A 21,139-nucleotide genomic window follows, 5' to 3' on the forward strand; every position below is an offset into this window, starting at 1 on the left:
AAACCCAACAAGCCCTTCAGGGTGTCATCACAGATACATAGTGTAGCAGATCTGAACACGTTAAGTCCCTAGGCATCCATTACAGCCTGTGACTGTTGAAAGGAGTTTAGAGGAGTTTAGTTTGTGTCTCATAATACACAGTGTACCCATCATTTTCTGTGTCCTGTCGTGGAGAAACATAGGGAAGGATAAAGACATTCTCACTAACAGATATTTGAATCATTCACTCTGTTTCTCCACAATGGGACATATAATATCATGGGTACAAAAGGCTAGTTTCCAAACTGAGTGAAGGATGAAGACATTGCCACAGACAGATAGCCCTTGATGGCTGATGTCTTTGTGTCCGTCCCTGCTAAGGTCAAAGGTATAGGCCGAGACCACTTGAGTCTAATTGCTAACTGCTTGTCTGTCCGATGCAGACATTTGGGCGATTGGCTGCATCTTTGCGGAGCTGCTGACATCGGAGCCCATATTCCACTGTCGCCAGGAGGACATTAAGACCAGCAACCCCTTCCACCACGACCAGCTGGACAGGATATTCAGTGTCATGGGCTTCCCAGCAGGTCTGACCAGCACACACACATGCTTGTGTGCGCGCACACACACACACACACACACACACACACACACACACACACACACACACACACACACACACACATGATAAGACCATGTGAAACACACAGTAAAAGTCCAGTTACATTCCCACGGTCATGAAAGTCATGACGTATACTATGTCATCATCAACCTTGACCTTCTCATGTGCTTGTTGTCATAGCTACAATATGTACAGTAGATTACATTATCCTCTGAAGACAGCATGTGCTTCGTCCAAGTATAAGAATTGGGTTAAAGTGACTGAAGTTTTTCTGTTTGAATTGGCCAGATAAAGATTGGGAAGACATCAGGAAGATGCCAGAGTTCCCCACCCTTCAAAAAGACTTCAGGAGAACGACGTGAGTGGCTTGTCATTCTGACCATACCTGGGCTTTCTCGGCTGTCAAAAGATACCTGAACCTTTTACACACATCTTATATCACGTTTCAACCGTTCTCTCAAGGAGGCAGCATGTTGAGACTATTCCCCTGCTTTAAGATGTCGGTTTTTGTCTTTGCTGTGTCTCACCCATTCTCAGGTATGCAAATAGCAGTCTAATCAAATACATGGAGAAGCATAAAGTCAAACCTGACAGCAAGGTTTTCCTGTTGGTAAGCACACCTTCTAGTAACCATTAGATGCTTGAACATAGGTGCCAGTTTATGGAGGGCATGCTAACGTATCTACCAATAAGTAAAACCGATAAGCCTGGGCTGGCTGATCGGGTTTGCTTGGCACCACTAACCCAGTGTTCATTAACCACCTTTCAGCTCCAGAAACTCCTTACAATGGACCCCACTAAAAGGATTACGTCTGAACAGGCACTACAGGACCCATATTTCCTGGAGGATCCCTTACCAACCTCAGAGTGAGAGCAACTAAACTTAATTTTCCAAACACAGTCTAGATCATAGTCATCCTCTCCACACATTAACACAGTTACATCTTCACCATGATACATCTGTCTGATAAACTAACAATGGAGATGGTTGATTCAGTGAACTAAAAACAGCCCACTTCCAATTTGATTTCATAGTCATAGTCTGGTATTTGAATTTGATAGTTTCCTGTTTTTATCTTGAATGGCCTGGTTGTGTGTGTTTAAAAAAAAACATAGATTTGCAAAAGTATTCACCCCCTTGGTGTTTTTCCTATTTGGTTGCATTACAACCTGTAATATAAATTCATTTTTATTTGGATTTCATGTAATGGACATACACAAAATAGTCCAAATTGGTGAAGTGAAATGAAAAAAATTACTTGTTTCAAAACATTTAAAAAAATGGAAAAGTGGTGCGTGCATCTGTATTCATCCCCTTTGCTATGAAGCTCCTAAATAAGATCTGGTGCAACCAATTACCTTCAGAAGTCACATAATTAGTTAGATTGCACACAGGTGGACTTTATTTAAGTGTCACATGATCTGTCACATGATCTTAATATATATTACACCTGTTCTGAAAGGCCCCAGAGTCTGCAACAACACAAAGCGAGGGGCACCACCAAGCAAGTTGCAACATGAAGACCAAGTAGCTCTCCAAACAGGTCAGGGACAAAGTTGTGGAGGGGTTGGGTTATAAAAAAATATCAGAAATGTTGAACATCCCACAGAGCACCATTCAAACCATTATACATTTTTTTTTAAAGAATATGGCACCACAACAAACCTGCCAAGGGAGGGCCACCCACCAAAACTCATGGACCAGGCAAGGAGGGCATTAATCAGAGAGGCAACAAAGAGACCAAACCCTGAAGGAGCTGCAAAGCTCCACAGCAGAGATTGGAGTATCTGTCCATAGGACCACTTTAAGCCTTTCACTCCAAGGAGCTGGGCTTTAGAGAAGAGTGTCCAGAAGAAAGCCATTGCTTAAAGAAAAAAATTAGCAAACACATTTGGTGGTCGCCAAAAGCATGTGGGAGACTCCCCAAACACATGGAAGAAGATACTCTGGTCAGATGAGACTAAAATTGACCCTTTTGGCCATTAAGGAAAATGCTATGTCTGGCGCAAACCCAACACCTCTCATCACCCCGAGAACACCATCCTCACAGTGAAGCATGGTGGTGGCAGCATCGTGCTGTGGGGATGTTTTTCATCGGCATGGACTGGGACACTGGTCAGAATTGAAGGAATGATGGATGGCACTAAATACAATGATATTCTTGAGGGAAACCTGTTTCAGTCTACCAGAGATTTGAGACTGGGACGGAGGTTCACCTTCCAGCAGTACAATGACCCTAAGCATACTGCTAATGCAACACTCGAGTGGTTTAAGGGGAAACATTTAAATGTCTTGGAATGGCCTAATCAAAGTCCAGACCTCAATCCAATTGAGAATCTGTGGTATGACTTAAAGATTGCTGTACACCAGCAGAACGCATCCAACTTGAAGGAGCTGGAGCAGTTTTGCCTTGAAGAATGGGCAAAAATCCCAGTGGCTAGATATGCCAAGCTTATGGAGACATACCCAAGAGACTTGCTGTCACGCCCTGTCCTTAGTTATCTTTGTTTTCTTTATTATTTTGGTTAGGTCAGGGTGTGACATGGGGGATTTATGTGTTTTGTCCGGTCTAGGGGTTTATGTATGTTTATGGAGCTGTTTCCTTTCTAGGTAGTTTGTATGTCTATGGTTGCCTAGATTGATTCTCAATTAGAGGCAGCTGTCTATCGTTGTCTCTGATTGGGAACCATATTTAGGCAGCCATATTCTGTGGGTACTTTGTGGGTGATTGTTTCCTGTCTCGGTGTTTTCTGCACCAGATAGGACTGTTTCGGTTTTGCCACGTTTGTTATTTTTATTTTGTGTAGTGTTCACGTTTTCGTCTTTCATTAAAATATGTTGAACACGAACTACGCTGTATTTTGGTCCTCCTCTCCTTCAACGGAAGAAAGCCGTTACAGAATCACCCACCTCAATAGGACCAAGCGGCGTGGTAACAGGCAGCAGCAGGAGAGGCAGCACTATTTAGAAAAATGGACTTGGGAGGAGATCCTAAACGGGAAAGGACCCTGGGCACAGCCAGGAGAATATCGCTGCCCCAAAGAAGAGTTGGTGGCAGCGAAGGCGGAGAGGTGGCATTATGAGGAGCTAGTACGGCAGAGCGGCTGGAAGCCCGAGAGACAGCCCCAAAAATGTCTTGGGGGGTGGCACAGGGAGAGTGTGGCAGAGTCAGGAGTCAGACCTGAGCCAACTCCCCCTGTTTACCGTAAGGAGTCAAGGATGGAACCAGAGCTGGTGTTGGAGGTGAGCGAAGCAGAGACAGTGAAGGAGTTAATGGGGAAATTGGAGGAGAGAGTTATGAGGGAGGTGCTGTGTTGGTGCATGAGGCACGGCATTTGCCCGACGGAGCGTGTCAGGGATTTGATGGCACCTGGGTCAGCTCTCCATACTTGTCCTGAGGTGCGTGCTAGTCTGGTGAAGACTGTGCCAGCCTCACGCACCAGGCCTCCTGTGCAACTCCCTAGCCCTGCACGTCCAGTGCCACCTACATGCACCAGCCCTCCGGTGGCAGCCCCCCGCACCAGGCTTCCTGTGCGTGTCCAGAGCCCAGTACTCCCTGTTTCTCCTCCCCGCACTCACCCTGAGGTGCGTGTCCTCGGCCCAGTACCACCAGTGCCGGCACCACGCACCAGGCCTACAGTGCGCCTTGCCTGTCCAGAGCTGCTAGAGTCTCCCGCCTGTCCGGATCTGCTAGAGTCTCCCGCCTGTCCAGAGCTGCTAGAGTCTCCCGCCTGTCCGGAGCTGCCAGAGTCTCCCGCCTGTCCGGAGCTGCCAGAGTCTCCCCCTGTCCGGAGCTGCCAGAGTCTCCCCCCTGTCCGGAGCTGCCAGAGTCTCCCGCCTGTCCGCCTGTCCGAGCTGCCTGTCCGGAGCTGCCAGAGTCTCCCGCCTGTCCGGAGCTGCCAGAGTCTCCCGCCTGTCCGGGCTGCCAGAGCTGCCAGAGTCTCCCGCCTGTCCGGAGCTGCCAGAGTCTCCCGCCTGTCCGGAGCTGCCAGAGTCTCCCGCCTGTCCGGAGCTGCCAGAGTCTCCCGCCTGTCCGGAGCTGCCAGAGTCTCCCGCCTGTCCGGAGCTGCCAGAGTCTCCCGCCTGTCCGGGAGCTGCCAGAGTCTCCCGCCTGTCCGGAGCCGCCAGAGTCTCCGCCTGTCCGGTGCCGGGCCTGTCCGCCGCCAGAGTCTCCCGCCTGTCCGGGGCCGCCAGAGTCTCCCGCCTGTCCGCCGCCAGAGTCTACCGCCTGTCCGGGAGCCGCCAGAGTCTCCCGCCTGTCCTGAGCCGCCAGAGACGCCAGTCTGCAAGGAGCCGCCAGAGCCGCCAGTCTGCAAGGAGCCGCCAGTGCCGCCAGTCTGCCAGGAACCGCCAGAGCCGCCAGTCTGCCAGGAGCCGTCAGTCTGCCAGGAGCCGCCAGAGTCGCAGTCAGCCAGGATCCTCCAGAGCCTCTTCAGACGAAGAGGAGGAAATCAGCCGTGACACTTGCAGCTGTAATTGCTGCAAAAGGTGGCTCTACAAAGTATTGACTTAGAGGGGGTGAATAGTTATGCACGGTCAAGTTTTTTGTCTTATTTCTTGTTTGTTTCACAATAAAAAAAAATATTTTGCATCTTCAAAGCATGTTGTGTAATGTTGTGTAAATCAAGTTATACAAACCCTCAAAAAATCTATTTTAATTCCAGGTTGTAAGGCAACAAAATCCCCCAGGGGGGTGAATACTTTCGCAAGCTACTGTATATCAAGAATAATTGGTATTTGTACGCATAGCACCCAGCTAGTCTGTTTCTGATTGTGTGTATCCCTCGTCTCATTCTCTCCTGTAGTGTATTTGCCGGATGTCAGATACCTTACCCAAAACGAGAGTTTCTAAACGAGGATGAGCCAGATGAGAAAACAGAGAAGGTAAACAGAGGTGAAATGCTTTGGGCTATAGACTAAAAGTGTAATCCTGGGATATGCATCAAGAATCCCCCACAATTCTGAGCCTTCTTTGTCCTTATGCTTTTATTAACAACTGTCATTGTGCTGTCGGAATAGACCCAAAACACCTTACAAAATAGACCCAAAACACCTTAATAAATAGACCCAAAACACCTTAATTTTTAGACCCAAAACACTTTAGTAAAAAGACGCAAAACAGCTAAATAAATAGACCCAAAATACCTTAATAGAAACAGTAATGGAATGTCAGCCCAGCAGTAGGGGTTTCATAAGGTTATTGAAAGTGCAGGGTAAGGGTCCATTGAAAATAAGCAGTCTGTGGCCTAGGGTGATTAAGTGTTCTGAGCCGCTGCCTCTGGACCACATATACCACTGCAGCAGCATGGATTTGATTCCTGCCCCATCTTTACTGTATACCTCTGTCCTATCCAATAAACAGAAAATATGTGAGGAGTGGGACTGCCCCAATCCTTTAAAATAAGGGAAGAGAGAAAGACATACCATGGGATAATAAGGATTAAGGACAAGCTGCACAACAGCAGCAGCTTCAGCCAGCAACACAGGAGAAGGGTTGGTCCAATCACCTCTGGAGGTTAACGTCACTCCAGTTAGCCCGTCCCCTGATAGCACATCAGCTAAACAAAGGTGAGAAATCAGAAGGTAAAACTCTGAAGTGTGTCAGGTGGTTGCCTTTAGTTCATGGGATACAGGTGGATGAGTGAGATATGAATTGAGAGGGAACCCCAGGCCTTCTCTGTCATACACATTTTCTATGCGTATCTCACTAAGCTCTCGACGCGTATTTCACTAAGCTCTCGAAAGCGTGTCTCACTAAGCTCTTGACTCGTATTTCACAAAGCTCTCAAAAGAGTATCTCACTAAGCTCTCAACGCGCATCTCACTAAGCTCTCGAAAGCGTGTCCCACTAAGTTCTTGGCGCGTATTTCACTAAGCTCTCGAAAGAGTATCTCACTAAGCTCTCGAAAGAGTATTTCACTAAGCTCTCGAAAGAGTATCTCACTAAGCTCTCGAAAGCGTAGCTCACTAAGCTCTCCACGCGTATCTCACTAAGCTCTCGAAAGCGTATCTCACTAAGCTCTCAACGCATATCTCACTAAGCTCTCGAAAGCGTATCTCACTAAGCTCTCAACGCATATCTCACTAAGCTCTCAACGCGTATCTCACTAAGCTCTCGAAAGCGTATCTCACTAAGCTCTCAACGCGTATCTCACTAAGCTCTCAACGTGTATCTCACTAAGCTCTCAACGCATATCTCACTAAGCTCTCAACGTGTATCTCACTAAGCTCTCAACGTGTATCTCACTAAGCTCTCAACGTGTATCTCACTAAGCTCTCAACGTGTATCTCACTAAGCTCTCAACGTGTATCTCACTAAGCTCTCAACGTGTATCTCACTAAGCTCTCAACGTGTATCTCACTAAGCTCTCAACGTGTATCTCACTAAGCTCTCAACGTGTATCTCACTAAGCTCTCAACGTGTATCTCACTAAGCTCTCAACGTGTATCTCACTAAGCTCTCAACGTGTATCTCACTAAGCTCTCAACGTGTATCTCACTAAGCTCTCAACGTGTATCTCACTAAGCTCTCAACGTGTATCTCACTAAGCTCTCAACGTGTATCTCACTAAGCTCTCAACGTGTATCTCACTAAGCTCTTGAAAGCGTATCTCACTAAGCTCTCAACGTGTATCTCACTAAGCTCTCAACGTGTATCTCACTAAGCTCTCAACGTATCTCACTAAGCTCTCAACGTGTATCTCACTAAGCTCTCAACGTGTATCTCACTAAGCTCTCAACGCATATCTCACTAAGCTCTCAACGTGTATCTCACTAAGCTCTCAACGTGTATCTCACTAAGCTCTCAACGTGTATCTCACTAAGCTCTCAACGTGTATCTCACTAAGCTCTCAACGTGTATCTCACTAAGCTCTCAACGTGTATCTCACTAAGCTCTTGAAAGCGTATCTCACTAAGCTCTCAACGCGTATCTCACTAAGCTCTCAACGTGTATCTCACTAAGCTCTCAAATGTGTATCTCACTAAGCTCTCAACGCGTATCTCACTAAGCTCTTGAAAGCGTATCTCACTAAGCTCTCGAAAGCGTATCTCACTAAGCTCTTGAAAGCGTATCTCACTAAGCTCTCGAAAGCGTATCTCACTAAGCTCTCGAAAGCGTATCTCACTAAGCTCTTGAAAGCGTATCTCACTAAGCTCTTGAAAGCGTATCTCACTAAGCTCTCAACGCGTATCTCACTAAGCTCTCGAAAGCGTATCTCACTAAGCTCTCGAAAGCGTATCTCACTAAGCTCTCGAAAGCGTATCTCACTAAGCTCTCGAAAGCGTATCTCACTAAGCTCTCGAAAGCGTATCTCACTAAGCTCTTGAAAGCGTATCTCACTAAGCTCTTGAAAGCGTATCTCACTAAGCTCTCAACGCGTATCTCACTAAGCTCTCGAAAGCGTATCTCACTAAGCTCTTGAAAGCGTATCTCACTAAGCTCTCGAAAGCGTATCTCACTAAGCTCTCGAAAGCGTATCTCACTAAGCTCTCGAAAGCGTATCTCACTAAGCTCTTGAAAGCGTATCTCACTAAGCTCTCGAAAGCGTATCTCACTAAGCTCTCCACGCGTATCTCACTAAGCTCTCGAAAGCGTATCTCACTACACTAAGCTCTCGAAAGCGTATCTCACATAAGCTCTCAGCGCGTATCTCACTAAGCTCTCAACGCAACGCGTATCTCACTAAGCTCTCGAAAGCATATCTCACTAAGCTCTCCACGCGTATCTCACTAAGCTCTCGAAATTGTATCTCACTAAGCTCTCGAGACTTATCTCAAGACTTATCTCACTAAACTCTCACTAAACTTCATATCTTACTTGAGGTAAAGGTCACTAACGTGGAGTTGTTCCCCTGATAGCAGATAGGCTACAGGAGGCTTTACTTGGACCATAGTGTTACTGATAATGTACTGTCGGCTGGCTGGTATCAAACACCATGTTGTGAATATACCAGACCCTATAGAAAGCAGGTGCTTGTATTATGCCAAGCCAAATCAGTGTGTTTGAGGTGAAGGGGAGTGTATGCATGTGCTACAGCCAGAGAAATACCAGTCCCCTTCCCACTGAGCGGTTTCTGCGAATCCCAGCCCTGCATCACATTGGCAGCTGTTGTCAAGTAGGCAACACCTGATACAAGTGTTGCCTCAGAGCAGCCGTCAAGAAGGCTGCAGGGCCTCTGTGCCAACCAGGGCCCAGAGGGTATGAGAGAGACTCATTGTTTTAGCTGACCCAAACTTTCACGTGTCCAGCCTCGTGGTCGTGGAGCTGTTGAGAAGTGATAAGCTGGCCTGAAGGCTCGGAGCGTAATTCTTGTTCAATCATTTCAGCCCACTGTTTACTAAGCCCAAACTAACACTGCAATACTGGGAACATACTTCCCAGTTCCCAAATACTGTAAACAGTGACCATGATTGATCAGTGAGCGATTTGTACATTTGGCTGTTGTTGAACAGTAATGTTGTCTTGATACCATTTATTGAGTTAGCAGACCTTATTTACAATGTGCATGTATGGAATATGTTTTGTATGGATAGGAAACTGTGAGTGTGTTGGTGCAAAATCGGAGATTACAATAAAGTTGTACACCAAGGAAACTGTTAGTATGTTGGTGCACAATGAATATTATTGCAGTCTCCATCTGTTACTCTGTATCTGTTCAACTGAACATGAATGTGTTTGTCCTCCATCAGAACCAGGTCCAACAGCACCAGCAGACGACAGCCCAGGCCCAGGCCCAGCAGCAGAGTGGCACCCAGCAGGCTTCTAACCAGCAGAGCTCCACCCAGACCAACGGCAATGCAGGGGCCACTGGAGCCAACTCCGGGGGAGGCCTACAGCACGGCCAGGACCAGGGGCCCCCCAACAAGAAATCTCGCACCGGGCCCTCAGGAGCCTCCTCAGGCACTGGGATCCACCAGGTTTGAGTTTTTACAGCCTTACATACATCCATAGTATTACTGTCCATTTTTTAATTGAAAGGAGATGGAAGGCGATGACAGTCACCAACAGTTTATAACCTACGGCATGTTTGCTATCTAGGGTTGACTTATTCAAATTTGCTTAATCCAAATAGGCCCTTGGAGGACCCAGAACATGTACCATCAACAGTGTTCCTTTATTAATGATTCATTTGACTATGGAGTAAAAATTAATGGCTGTGAACTTTTCCCCAAAGAGCCCTCAAGGTTTAAAACACGTACAGACGCGTACAGCAGAGTATGTCAGGGACGTGCAAAACACGTGTTGTGCTCAGTTAGTGAACAGACACAACCCCCTCAACTCAGACCAGAGTGGAGTATTGTGCTAGCTAGTAGGATTGCAGGTCATGTTATATCAGAATGATAATGTCATTCCTCCAGTTCACACTAGCCTGTTGATAAAGGTGACAGCAAAAAAAGCTGCCCTCATTGTTGTTCCCCCTCTTGGCGCCTGCTCTATCTTTGACTGAGCCCCTATCACTGGGTGAGAGAGAGAGACAGAGTTGGAGCAAGAGTGAGTGAGTGAGTAAATGAGAGAGAGAGAGTGAGAAAGGCTGTAGTTAGAGCAAGAGTGAGTAAGTGAGAAAGAGAGGGACTATGAGCAAGAGTGACAGAGTGGAGTTCATGGTACAGAGGAAAGGAGAGTGTTTTACATATGAGAAAGGTAAGATAAAGGTGATCTCCCTGTTGTCCGGATCTCAATGGTGTTCTGTTCAGAGGTGTTTCCTCCTGGCTAGGCCCAGACCCTGTGGGGTTCTGGACTGACTGACTGACGAGGTGCTAGGCTATATTTAGCAGGGGGCTGAGGCTGCATGTGGACAGCTGCTGGACTCTTCAAAGTCAAGCCTTAGCAGAACAGATGTATTAATATCCCCGTGCTTTCTGGATGGGCAGACAGAGCTAGCTTGCTGTGTCTGTGGCGTCACATGCAACACCCTTTCCCCCTCATTGATCACTTTCCCCAAGGCTATAGTACCCTAATGTGCACAACTCACTCCTCCTTTCTGCCTGTGAGTGTAGATAGACTCCTAGACAGGCGGCGACTGGAATTAGTTTGGCCGATGTCTCCGTACTTCAGGGGTTTCAGCCATGTTCTTCTCCTATTCCCCCAACCCTCCATCCAAGCCCTCTGGGTCCCAGTCCAGCTGTAGCTCCTCAGGGCCTAATAAATGTTTATCATCTAAAGACCAGGGACTTCTGCCTTTTCTTGCCTTTCTAAGAGGACATTTGGCCTTGGGCCCAGTCTGAGTTGGTTAGCGTGAGTCACGGCCAGGTGTTTAGTTAGCCCTTCTGTTGACGTCTACTGATGTGTGGCTCAGTCCCCTTTAACCCAGATCAGTAATTCATTCAGACCCCCAGGTCTTCGGCATCAGCCACTTTTGATTTTATTTTACTCCGTTGTGTGATATACAGTATACTTTTTAGGATATAGAATTGTAGGTCATGGTACTGTAAATAGCTTGGAATTGGGTTGGTAGTCTCTGGCTAAATATGTTGATGTAACCGATGTGAAAAGGCTAGCTTGTTAGTGATGGTGCGCACTAATAGCGTTTCAATCGGTGACGTCACTTGCTCTGAGACCTTGAAGTAGTGGTTCCCCTTGCGCTGCAAGGGCCACGGCTTTTGTGGAGCGATGGGTAATGATGCTTCGTGGGTGTCAGTTGTTGATGTGTGCAGAGGGTCCCTGGTTCGAGCCCGGGTAGGGGCGAGGGGACAGACGGAAGCTATACTGTTACATTGAGAAATCCATGAGAAGTAGTCCACATCTTTAGATGCCAAGTAAACAAGAGTGGAAAGCTGTGGCGGGTATGTTGATAAGTACTACAGATCTATGGCTGTGTACATCATGCTTTTCTATTTGACTCGTTCTTGACCTATAACTTATTCAGCCAGATTTACAATTGCAAACATTGCCAACAAAAGTAATTTCCCTCCAACAAGGTGTCCTAAGGTAAAGTTATGGAATAATTTATGTTGTACAGGTTTTATTTCCAAACCCCATGCAAGGTCAAAATAAACAATGGTATTTTTACAGTGGTGTTGACCGAAAAAGAATTAATGACAAATGTGGTCTCTAGCTGTCAACGGTTGACTATTTCCTCTCCATTCTTTTCTCCACTTCAGCACTCCAGCTCCCGCCTTGGTTACCAAAGCAACATCCAAGGTTCCACTCAGTCCCAGGGATACTCGTCGTCATCCCAGCAGAGCTCACAGTACTCACACCAGCCACACCGCTACTGAGGCTCTTAGAACAGGCCAGGGGCCTCTCCCAAACCAACCCTCGACCAAAAACAAACCTTAGCATAACCTCTCACCTCCCTCTGGCCAAGGTATTACTGACTCCTCATCCTTATCAGACCTCATTATGTGTCAGATAATTCCAACAACACAACAGTCACTCATTATCCACCTTCATGTCAGCCCTACTACACTGACTGACCCTGGCCTCACTTCCAGCCAATGTCCTCACACTTACCCACCCGAGGGCACTGCAATATGAAGGCCAACTCAACATAGGAACCAAAAACAAACCCTGCCTCCTTGAGGGGTAGGACAAGATTTTCTATTATCATCAAGTGGCAAAATCGATTGATACTAGATAAGAAGGAAACACGTCAGGTGCAACTGACTACACAACACAAAGACTATGAACCATGACACTTACAAAAACATGTTCTTCAAGAGGAAGAATTGCAGCTCTGTTCATATATAAATATATACTATAGAGTACCTTTTTTTATTTGTTTAACAAGAGACTTGTTTTTGCTCGTTTGCTATGTAGAGTTTGTTTACTTTGATTGTGGATGTTTTTGTAAATATTGTTCGATATAGAAGAAGATGGGATGAAACAGGAAAATAGCCCTTTACTGTCATCACTTTCCTTCACTGTACAGTTGTTTACCCTGGATTTCTGTTACCAGATAACAATTGAATCAAAAGGAAGAAAATGAGCCAATACTTTCCTGATGACAAAAGATCTTCTGAGATCTTCCCCTTGGCTTGGAAATACATTTGTACAGAAGAAAGTTAGCTCTTTAGCTGATGTGATTGCAGGGAATTACGAAATACACCATTTTATCTTAATCTTGTTATAAAATACTTTTTTTTTCTTCAATTTTAAGCCTTTTATTTTTCTAGATTTGTAGTCTGAAAGTCTGCATTGGAAGGAACCGTTTATCAGCCTTTCTTCAGTCTGCAGCAAGTTATGTAAGCATCTCTAGGTACCCCATGTCGCCTGACCGATAACAACTACCAAGCTACTGTTTTACTATGAGTCATGTCCATCAAGGAAACATTTGTCGGTGAATCTAAATGTTCTCCTTTCTGGCCAGAGGTGTTTGAGTGTGTGTGAGATGCTTGTTGTGGACACCTTGGGTTGACAGGTCTTTCCATGGACACAGACATCACTGAAGGTGACATCATATAGTGCAGCTAACAGTGTGTATGTTCCTGAGACGGTTACTGCCTTTTATTTTCCATGTATTTTTCTAGCTTTTAATGTTTCATTATTGTTCTTTACATGTTTGTATTTCCTCTTATTCAGTCAAAGGACTGCACTGCTGAACGGATCTGCAAAGACCTGGAACAAATATGGGAAGTCTTGCACCCCAGCCTCTTCAACTCCACACCCCTGGTATTAACCCAGGTAGAAAAAGGTTTTCTTATAGTACTTATCCTGTGAACTAGTTGACTGGATCTGCACTGTGTGTGTGTGTGTGTGTGTGTGTGTGTGTGTGTGTGTGTGTGTGTGTGTGTGTGTGTGTGTGTGTGTGTGTGTGTGTGTGTGTGTGTGTGTGTGTGTGTGTGTGTGTGTGTGTGTGTGTGTGTGTGTGTGTGTGTGTGTGTGTGTGTGTGTAGTCCAAGTCCAAGTCCAAACACACAGAGAGACTGTAGATGAACATGGGATAAGACAGCCACTTCAGCTTCTTCTGTGACTAGGGAAGGGATGTGGAAACATTGACATCTAGTGGCTATTGACAGAACGGGTCCTCATGTTCAGTGATGGTGAACATGTATTGTGTTCAGTTTGTCACAAGGATCAAGGCAATCTTTATCAAGACTTTGCATTACGATTCTTTAAACTGCCTTTTGTGATGTTCAGAAACACAAGGCATATGTTGACGATGATGATAATGATGATCATCAACACTCCTTTTGTAGCCAAAGGAGAGAGACTCTTATTTTGTTTTCTATAGTAAGAAAATATTCACAGCAACAATACAAGGTACTAACTAACCAACTGATATACTGCTCTCTGTGATGCTGTTTGCTTCTGACAGTAATACTGCACAGTTCTTCTGTGTTTGATTTGTCTGTCATCTCTGGCTCAGTCAAACAGGTGGATTGAGAGATCTGCTGTTGATCATCACCTGTCTGTCTGTTTGTCTGTCTGTCTGTCTCCTTCTCTCTCCTCACAGACCATATTTCTTTCTCACCACTCCCAGGTTACTGAAGTACAGTATGTCTTATGTGTGTTGTGGTGAATGCCAAAACACTAGATGAACAAAAGGGACTGCTCCCTCCTTGTTCAAGATGAGTTCCTAACAGTCGCCCAGAATCTTTTCCATATCGGACTGGCTCTCTATTTCATGCTGATACATTGTAACTGTATTGGTTTGGGTTTGAGTTTCTCTTTTCTATGTTCCGTATGATCTGGCAGGCACACAGGCCCAGTGGATTAACAACAGCCTTCCCAGAACAGTGGTGTTTACTCGGGAACAAAACCAGCAGCTATTGAACCTTTTTTCTCTCTTTTATTCTATTGGCGCATATCTGAAGTATAGTTGAAGAGCATTGAGAATACATTAGATACTGTTTCTCAATGTATCTCTATACAAGCGAGGTATCAAAAGTATTATTCATTGTGCGGCTCCAACAAGTGATCGTGGGGCAAATAACTGTTAAACAGTTCCTATGCAAAAGCAAAGAGAATGGTGCAATGCTTAAATTTTACTATGAGAGATTGAGAGTTTTCTTAGGGTTTTTAAAAAGATTGGGATATCCATTTCCACATCGTAAATCTAATGTTGAACATCGTAATTGAAGAAGGCATTCGCTTGTTTCTTACAGCATTGTTAATTGTACTCTAAATGAAATATAAACTATATGGTTGTTCCACGAGTGCCTTTTGCATCCCTGGGATATTTTAAGTAGAAATTGTGCACCAATTTTGAATTTTAAAAGCCTGCTATATTAAATGAAGTGCCCTTTAATATAGACCACATGTAGAATTCAATCCAATCTGATTATTATATGAATAAATGCTTGCTAATGTGCGAAAATCCTGTATTTTGACAGGTCCCTCAGTTAACCCTGTGTCACTTATAGGAAGATTTCAAACCACTTAATCCAAACATTTCTCCAAGTTTCACCATTATTGTAAAGCCCTAGTTATTTTGTTGCTTTGACAAAGTAATTTCTGAAGATTATTATTTATTGAATGTGATTAGTTATTCATTTACATCTATCCCTCATTTTAAGGTAAACCCTGTTATGTGAACTCAACTCTATTTTTAATGTGGTGAAACTATTCCTTCTCAAAACAAACATTGAACATCTAATAGTCAAATCATAGTGTAAAATCAGGTGAGCTGGTTCTACTCTTTTTGGCCATTTTCTGTTGTTTTGTGGTGGAAAACTGAGCTGTCGAACATAAAAGTCAACCCTGTTACCCGTAGATATACAGACTAGAAATGTTTTAGCAATTTCTTTTTTTTTTGTGAAGCTTGCATTTAATTGCCACTCCACATGCACACAACTGTAACGGTTTTCTTTAGGTGAAGTAGAGGCGGACCAAAATGCAGCGTGGTTCTTATTCATTGTACTTTAATAAAGAAACTGTACACGAATAAACTAACAAAACAACAAACGTGCAAAAACCTAAAACAGTCCTATCTGGTGCAAAACACAGAGACAGGAACAATCACCCACAAACACACAGTGAAACCCAGGCTACCTAAATATGGTTCCCAATCAGAGACAATGACTAACACCTGCCTCTGATTGAGAACCATATCAGGCCAGACATAGAAATAGACAAACAAGACATCCAACATAGAATGCCCACTCAGATCACACCCTGACCAATCAAAACATAGAAACATACAAAGCAAACTATGGTCAGGGTGTGACACAACATGATTCCATTCCCCCTGTCACGATGGGATTTATGGCTGATTTAAGATTAAATTGTCAACCAAGTTACGGTCAACCGTGTTACTTTATTTGGCACTTAATAGGCACTTGCTATAGTAAATTTGTTTTTAAATGTAACCTCTTGAGTTGGGAAAACATACTTTTTATGAAGTTGAACATGTGCTCTCTATGACAGAATGTTAAAATTTGGTAAAATCCCCCCAAAATTTGGACCAAGTTACACTTCTCAAATGGCACCGAGATGGTGGAACAACCCATACAATATACAATCATACAGTTGAAGTTGGAAGTTTACATACACTTAGGTTGGAGTCATTAAAACTCATTTTTCAACCACTCCACACATTTCTTGTTAACAAACTATAGTTTTGGCAAGTCGGTTAGGACATCTACTTTGTGCATGACAAAAGTAATTTTTCCAACAATTGTTTACAGACAGATAATTTCACTTATAGTTCACTGCATCACAATTCCAGTGGGTCAGAAGTTTACATACATTAAGTTGACTGTGCCTTTAAACAGCTTGGAAAATTCCAGAAAATGATGTCATGGCTTTAGAAGCTTCTGATAGGCTAATTGACATAATTTGAGTCAATTGGAGGTGTACCTGTGGATGTACTTCAAGGCCAACCTTCAAATTCAGTGCCTCTTTGCTTGACATCATGGGAAAATCAAAAGAAATCCTCAGAAACAAAATTGTAGACCTCCACAAGTCTGGTCCATCCTTGGGAGCAATTTCCAAACGCCTGAAAGTACCACGTTCAGCTGTACAAACAATAGTATGCAAGTATAAACACCATGGGACCACCAGCCGTCATACCGCTCAGGAAGGAGACGCGTTCTGTCTCCTAGAGATGAACGTACTTTGGTGCGAAAGTGCAAATCAATCCCAGAACAACAGCAAAGGACCTTGTGAAGATGCTGGAGGAAACAGGTACAAAAGTATCTATATCCACAGTAAAACGAGTCATATATCGACATAACCTGAAAGGCTGTTCAGCAAGGTAGAAGCCACTGCTCCAAAACCGCCATAAAAAAAGCCAGACTACGGTTTGTAACTGCACATGGGGACAAAGATCGTACTTTTTGGAGAAATGTCCTCTTGTCTTATGAAACAAAAATAGAACTGTTTGGCCATAATGACCATCGTTATGTTTGGAGGAAAAAGGGGAGGCTTGCAAGCCGAAGAACACCATCCCAACGGTGAAGCACGGGGGTGGCAGCATCATGTTGTGGGGTTGCTTTGCAGCAGGATGGACTGGTGCACTTCACAAAATAGATGACATTATGAGGAAGGGAAATGATGTGGATATATTGAAGCAACATCTCAAGACATCAGCCAGGAAGTTAAAGCTGGCTGATTTCTTTTGATTTTCCCATGATGTCAAGCAAAGAGGCACTGAGTTTGAATGTAGGCCTTGAAATACATCCACGGATACACCTCCAATTGACTCAAATTATGTCAATTAGCCTATCAGAAGCTTCTAAATCCATGACATAATTTTCTGGAATTTTCCAAGCTGTTTCAAGGCACAGTCAACTTAGTGTATGTAGACCTCTGACCCACGGGAATTGTGATACAGTGAATTGTAAGTGAAATATTCTGTCTGCAATCAATTTTTGGAAAAATTACTTTTGTCATGCACAAACTAGATGTCCTAACCGACTTGCCAAAACTATAGTTTGTTTAACAAGAAATTTGTGGAGTGGTTGAAAAACGAGTTTTAATGACTCCAACCTAAGTGTATGTAAACTATCAATTTCAACTGTAGACAGTACCAGTCAAAAATTTGGACACACCTACGAATTCAAGGGTTTTCTTTATTTGTACTATTTTCTACATTGTAGAATAATAGTGAAGACCATAAATTATGAAATAGAACATATGGAATCATATAGTAACCAAAAAAGTGTTAAACAAATCAAAATATAATTTAGATTTTAGATTCTTCAAAGTAGCCACCTTGATGACAGCTTTGCACACTCTTAGCATTCTCTCAACCAGCTTCATGTTGAATGCTTTTCCCACAATCTTTAAGAAGTTCCTACATATGCTGAGCACTTGTTGGCATTCCAGGTGAAGCTGGTTGAGAGAATGCCAAGAGTGTGCAAAGCTGTCATCAAGGCAAAGGGTGGATATTTTGAAGAATCTAAAATATATTTTGATTTGTTAAAAACTTTTTTGGTTATTACATGATTCCATATGTGTTATTTCATAGATTTGATGTCTTCACTATTATTCTACAATGTAGAAAACAGTAAAAATAAAGAATACCCATTGAATGAGTTGGTGTGTCCAAACTTCTGAATGGTACTGTGTGTGTGTATGTATGTATGTATGTATGTATGTATGTATATATATGTATGTATGTATATATATATATATATATATGTATGTGTATGTATGTATGTATGTATGTATGTATATATATATATGTATGTATGTATGTATATATATATGTATATATATGTATGTATGTATATATATATGTATATATATGTATGTATGTATATATATATATATATATGTGTATATGTATGTATGTATGTATGTATGTATATATATGTATGTATGTATGTATATATATATGTATGTATGTATGTATGTATGTATGTATGTATGTATGTATGTATGTATGTATGTATGTATATGTATATATATGTATATATATATATATGTGTGTATGTATGTATGTATGTATGTATGTATGTATATATATATATATATATGTATGTATGTGTATATATATATATGTATGTGTATATATATATATATATATATATATATATATATATATATATATATATATATATATATATATATATATATATATATATATATATATATATATATATATATATACACGACATGAACAAAAGCATGTGGACACATGCTTGTCGATCATCTCATTCCAAAATCATGGGTATTAATATGGAGTTGGTCCCTCCTTTGCTGCTATAACAGCCTCCACTCTTCTGGGATGGCTTTCCTCTCGATGTTGGAACATTGCTGCGGGGACCTTCTTCCATCCAGCCACAAGAGAGCATTAGTGAGGTCGGGCACTGATGTTGGGCGATTAGGCCTGGCTCGCAGTCGGTGTTCCAATTCATCCCTAAGGTCTTTGATGTGGTTGAGGTTGGAAGCACAGAATCGTCTAGAATGTCATTGTATGCTGTAACGTTAAGATTTCCCTTCACTGGAACTAAGGCGCCTAGCCCAAACCATGAAAAAAATCCCCAGACCATTATTCCTCCTCCACCAAACTTTACAGTTGGCACTATGCATTGGGACAGGTAGTGTTCTCCTGGCATCTGCCAAACCCAGTTTTGTCCGTTTGACTCCCAGTTGGTGAAGCGTGATTCATCACTCCAGAGAACATGTTTCCACTGCTCCAAAGTCCATTGGCAGTGAGCTTTACAGCACCCCAGCTGACGCTTGGCATTGCACATGGTGATCTTAGGCTTGTGTGCGGCTGCTCGGCCATGAAAACCCATTTCATGATGCTCCCGATGAACAGTGCTTGTGGTGACGTTGTTTCCAGAGGCAGTTTGGAACTCGGTAGTGAGTGTTGCAACCGAGGACAGGCTATTTTTACGTGCTATGTGCTTCAGCACTCAGCGGTCCTTTTCTGTGAGCTTGTGTGGCCTACCACTACAAATCAAATCAAAGTTTATTTGTCACGTGTGCCGAATACAACAGTGAAATGCTTACTCACAGGTCCTAACCAACAGTGTGATTTTAAAGTAAAAAATAGGTATTAGGTGAACAATAAGTGAAGAAATAAAAACAACAGTAAAAAGACAGTGAAAAATAACAGTGGAGAGGCTATATACAGGCACCGGTTAGTCGGGTTAATCGAGGTAGTATGTTCACGTAGGTATGGTTAAAGTGACTATACATATATGATCAACAGAGAGTAGCAGTAGCGTAAAAGAGGGGTTTGGCGGGTGGTGGGTGGTGGGACACAATGCAGATTGTCCGGGTAGCCAATGTGCGGGGGCACCGGTTAGTCTGGCTAATTGAAGTAGTATGTACATGAATGTATAGTTAAAGTGACTATGCATATATGATAAACAAAGAGTAGCAGCAGCGTAAAAGAGGGGTTGGGGGGGGAGCGGGGCAATGCAAATATTCTGGTTAGGCATTTGATTACTTAAGGAACTTAAAGCTCTCAACTTCACGGCTGAGCCGTTGTTTCTCCTAGACGTTTCCACTTCAATAACTGCAGTTATAGTTGATCAGGGCAGAAATTTGACGAACTGACTTGTTGGTAGGTGGCATCCTATGGCGGTGCCACGTTGAAAGTCACTGAGCTCTTCAGTAAGGCCATTCTACTGCCGATGTTTGTCTATGGATATTGCATGGCTGTGTGCTTGATTTTATACACCTATCAGCAGCGGGTGTTGCTGAATTTGCCAAATCCACTCATTTAAAGGGGTGTCCACATAATTCTGTGTGTGTGTGTGTGTGTGTGTGTGTGTGTGTGTGTGTGTGTGTGTGTGTGTGTGTGTGTGTGTGTGTGTGTGTGTGTGTATGTGTATATATATCTATATATATATATATATATATATATATATATCTAGACATGGGTATACATACAGTTGAAGTCGGAAGTTTACATACACCTTAGCCAAATACATTTAAACTCAGTTTTTCACAATTCCAGACATTTAATAGCAGTAAACATTCCCTGTTTTAGGTCCGTTAGGATCACCACTTTATTTTAAGAATGGGAAATGTCAGAATAGTAGAGAGAATGTTTTATTTCAGCTTTTATTTCTTTCATCACATTCCCAGTGGGTCAGAAGTTTACATGCACTCAATTAATATTTGGTAGCATTGCCTTTAAATTGTTTAACTTGGGTCAAACGTTTTGGGTAGCCTTCCACAAGCTTCCCACAATAAGTTGGGTGAATGTTGGCCCATTCCTCCTGACAGAGCTGGTGTAACTGAGTCAGGTTTGTAGGCCTCCTGGCTCGCACACACTTTTTCAGTTCTGCACACAAATGTTCTATGGGATTGAGGTCAGGGCTTTGTGATGGCCACTCCAATACCTTGACTTTGTTGTCCTTAAGCCATTTTGCCACAACTTTGGAAGTATGCTTGGGGTCATTGTCCATTTGGAAGACCAATTTGTGACCAAGCTTTAACTTCCTGACTGATGTCTTGAGATGTTGCTTCAATATATCCACATAATTTTCCTGCCTCATGATGGCATCTATTTTGTGAAGTGCACCAGTCCATCCTGCAGCAAAGCACTCCCACAACATGATGCTGCCACCCCATGCTTCACGGTTGGGATGGTGTTCTTCGGCTTGTAACGATGGTCATTATGGCGAAACAGTTCTATTTTTGTTTCATCAGACCAGAGGACATTTCTACAAAAGGTACAATCATTGTC

General features: G+C 43.3%; 1 protein-coding gene across 1 annotated transcript in view; it reads left to right on the forward strand.

Moving 5' to 3' along the window:
- Positions 1 to 15,419, forward strand: part of LOC112249853 (cyclin-dependent kinase 19-like) — a 61,957-nt gene extending 46,538 nt beyond the window's left edge. Inside the window, exons 7-13 of the mRNA XM_042321614.1 lie at positions 423 to 566; positions 890 to 959; positions 1,139 to 1,211; positions 1,371 to 1,468; positions 5,408 to 5,486; positions 9,294 to 9,521; positions 11,706 to 15,419. Coding sequence (XP_042177548.1) covers positions 423 to 566; positions 890 to 959; positions 1,139 to 1,211; positions 1,371 to 1,468; positions 5,408 to 5,486; positions 9,294 to 9,521; positions 11,706 to 11,822 — 809 coding nt within the window. The 3' untranslated portion in view covers positions 11,823 to 15,419. The remainder of the gene's footprint in view (positions 1 to 422; positions 567 to 889; positions 960 to 1,138; positions 1,212 to 1,370; positions 1,469 to 5,407; positions 5,487 to 9,293; positions 9,522 to 11,705) is intronic.
- Positions 15,420 to 21,139: the final 5,720 nt, after the last annotated feature.

This window comes from Oncorhynchus tshawytscha, linkage group LG05, assembly GCF_018296145.1.
Source record: "Oncorhynchus tshawytscha isolate Ot180627B linkage group LG05, Otsh_v2.0, whole genome shotgun sequence".
Lineage (NCBI taxonomy): Eukaryota > Metazoa > Chordata > Actinopteri > Salmoniformes > Salmonidae > Oncorhynchus > Oncorhynchus tshawytscha.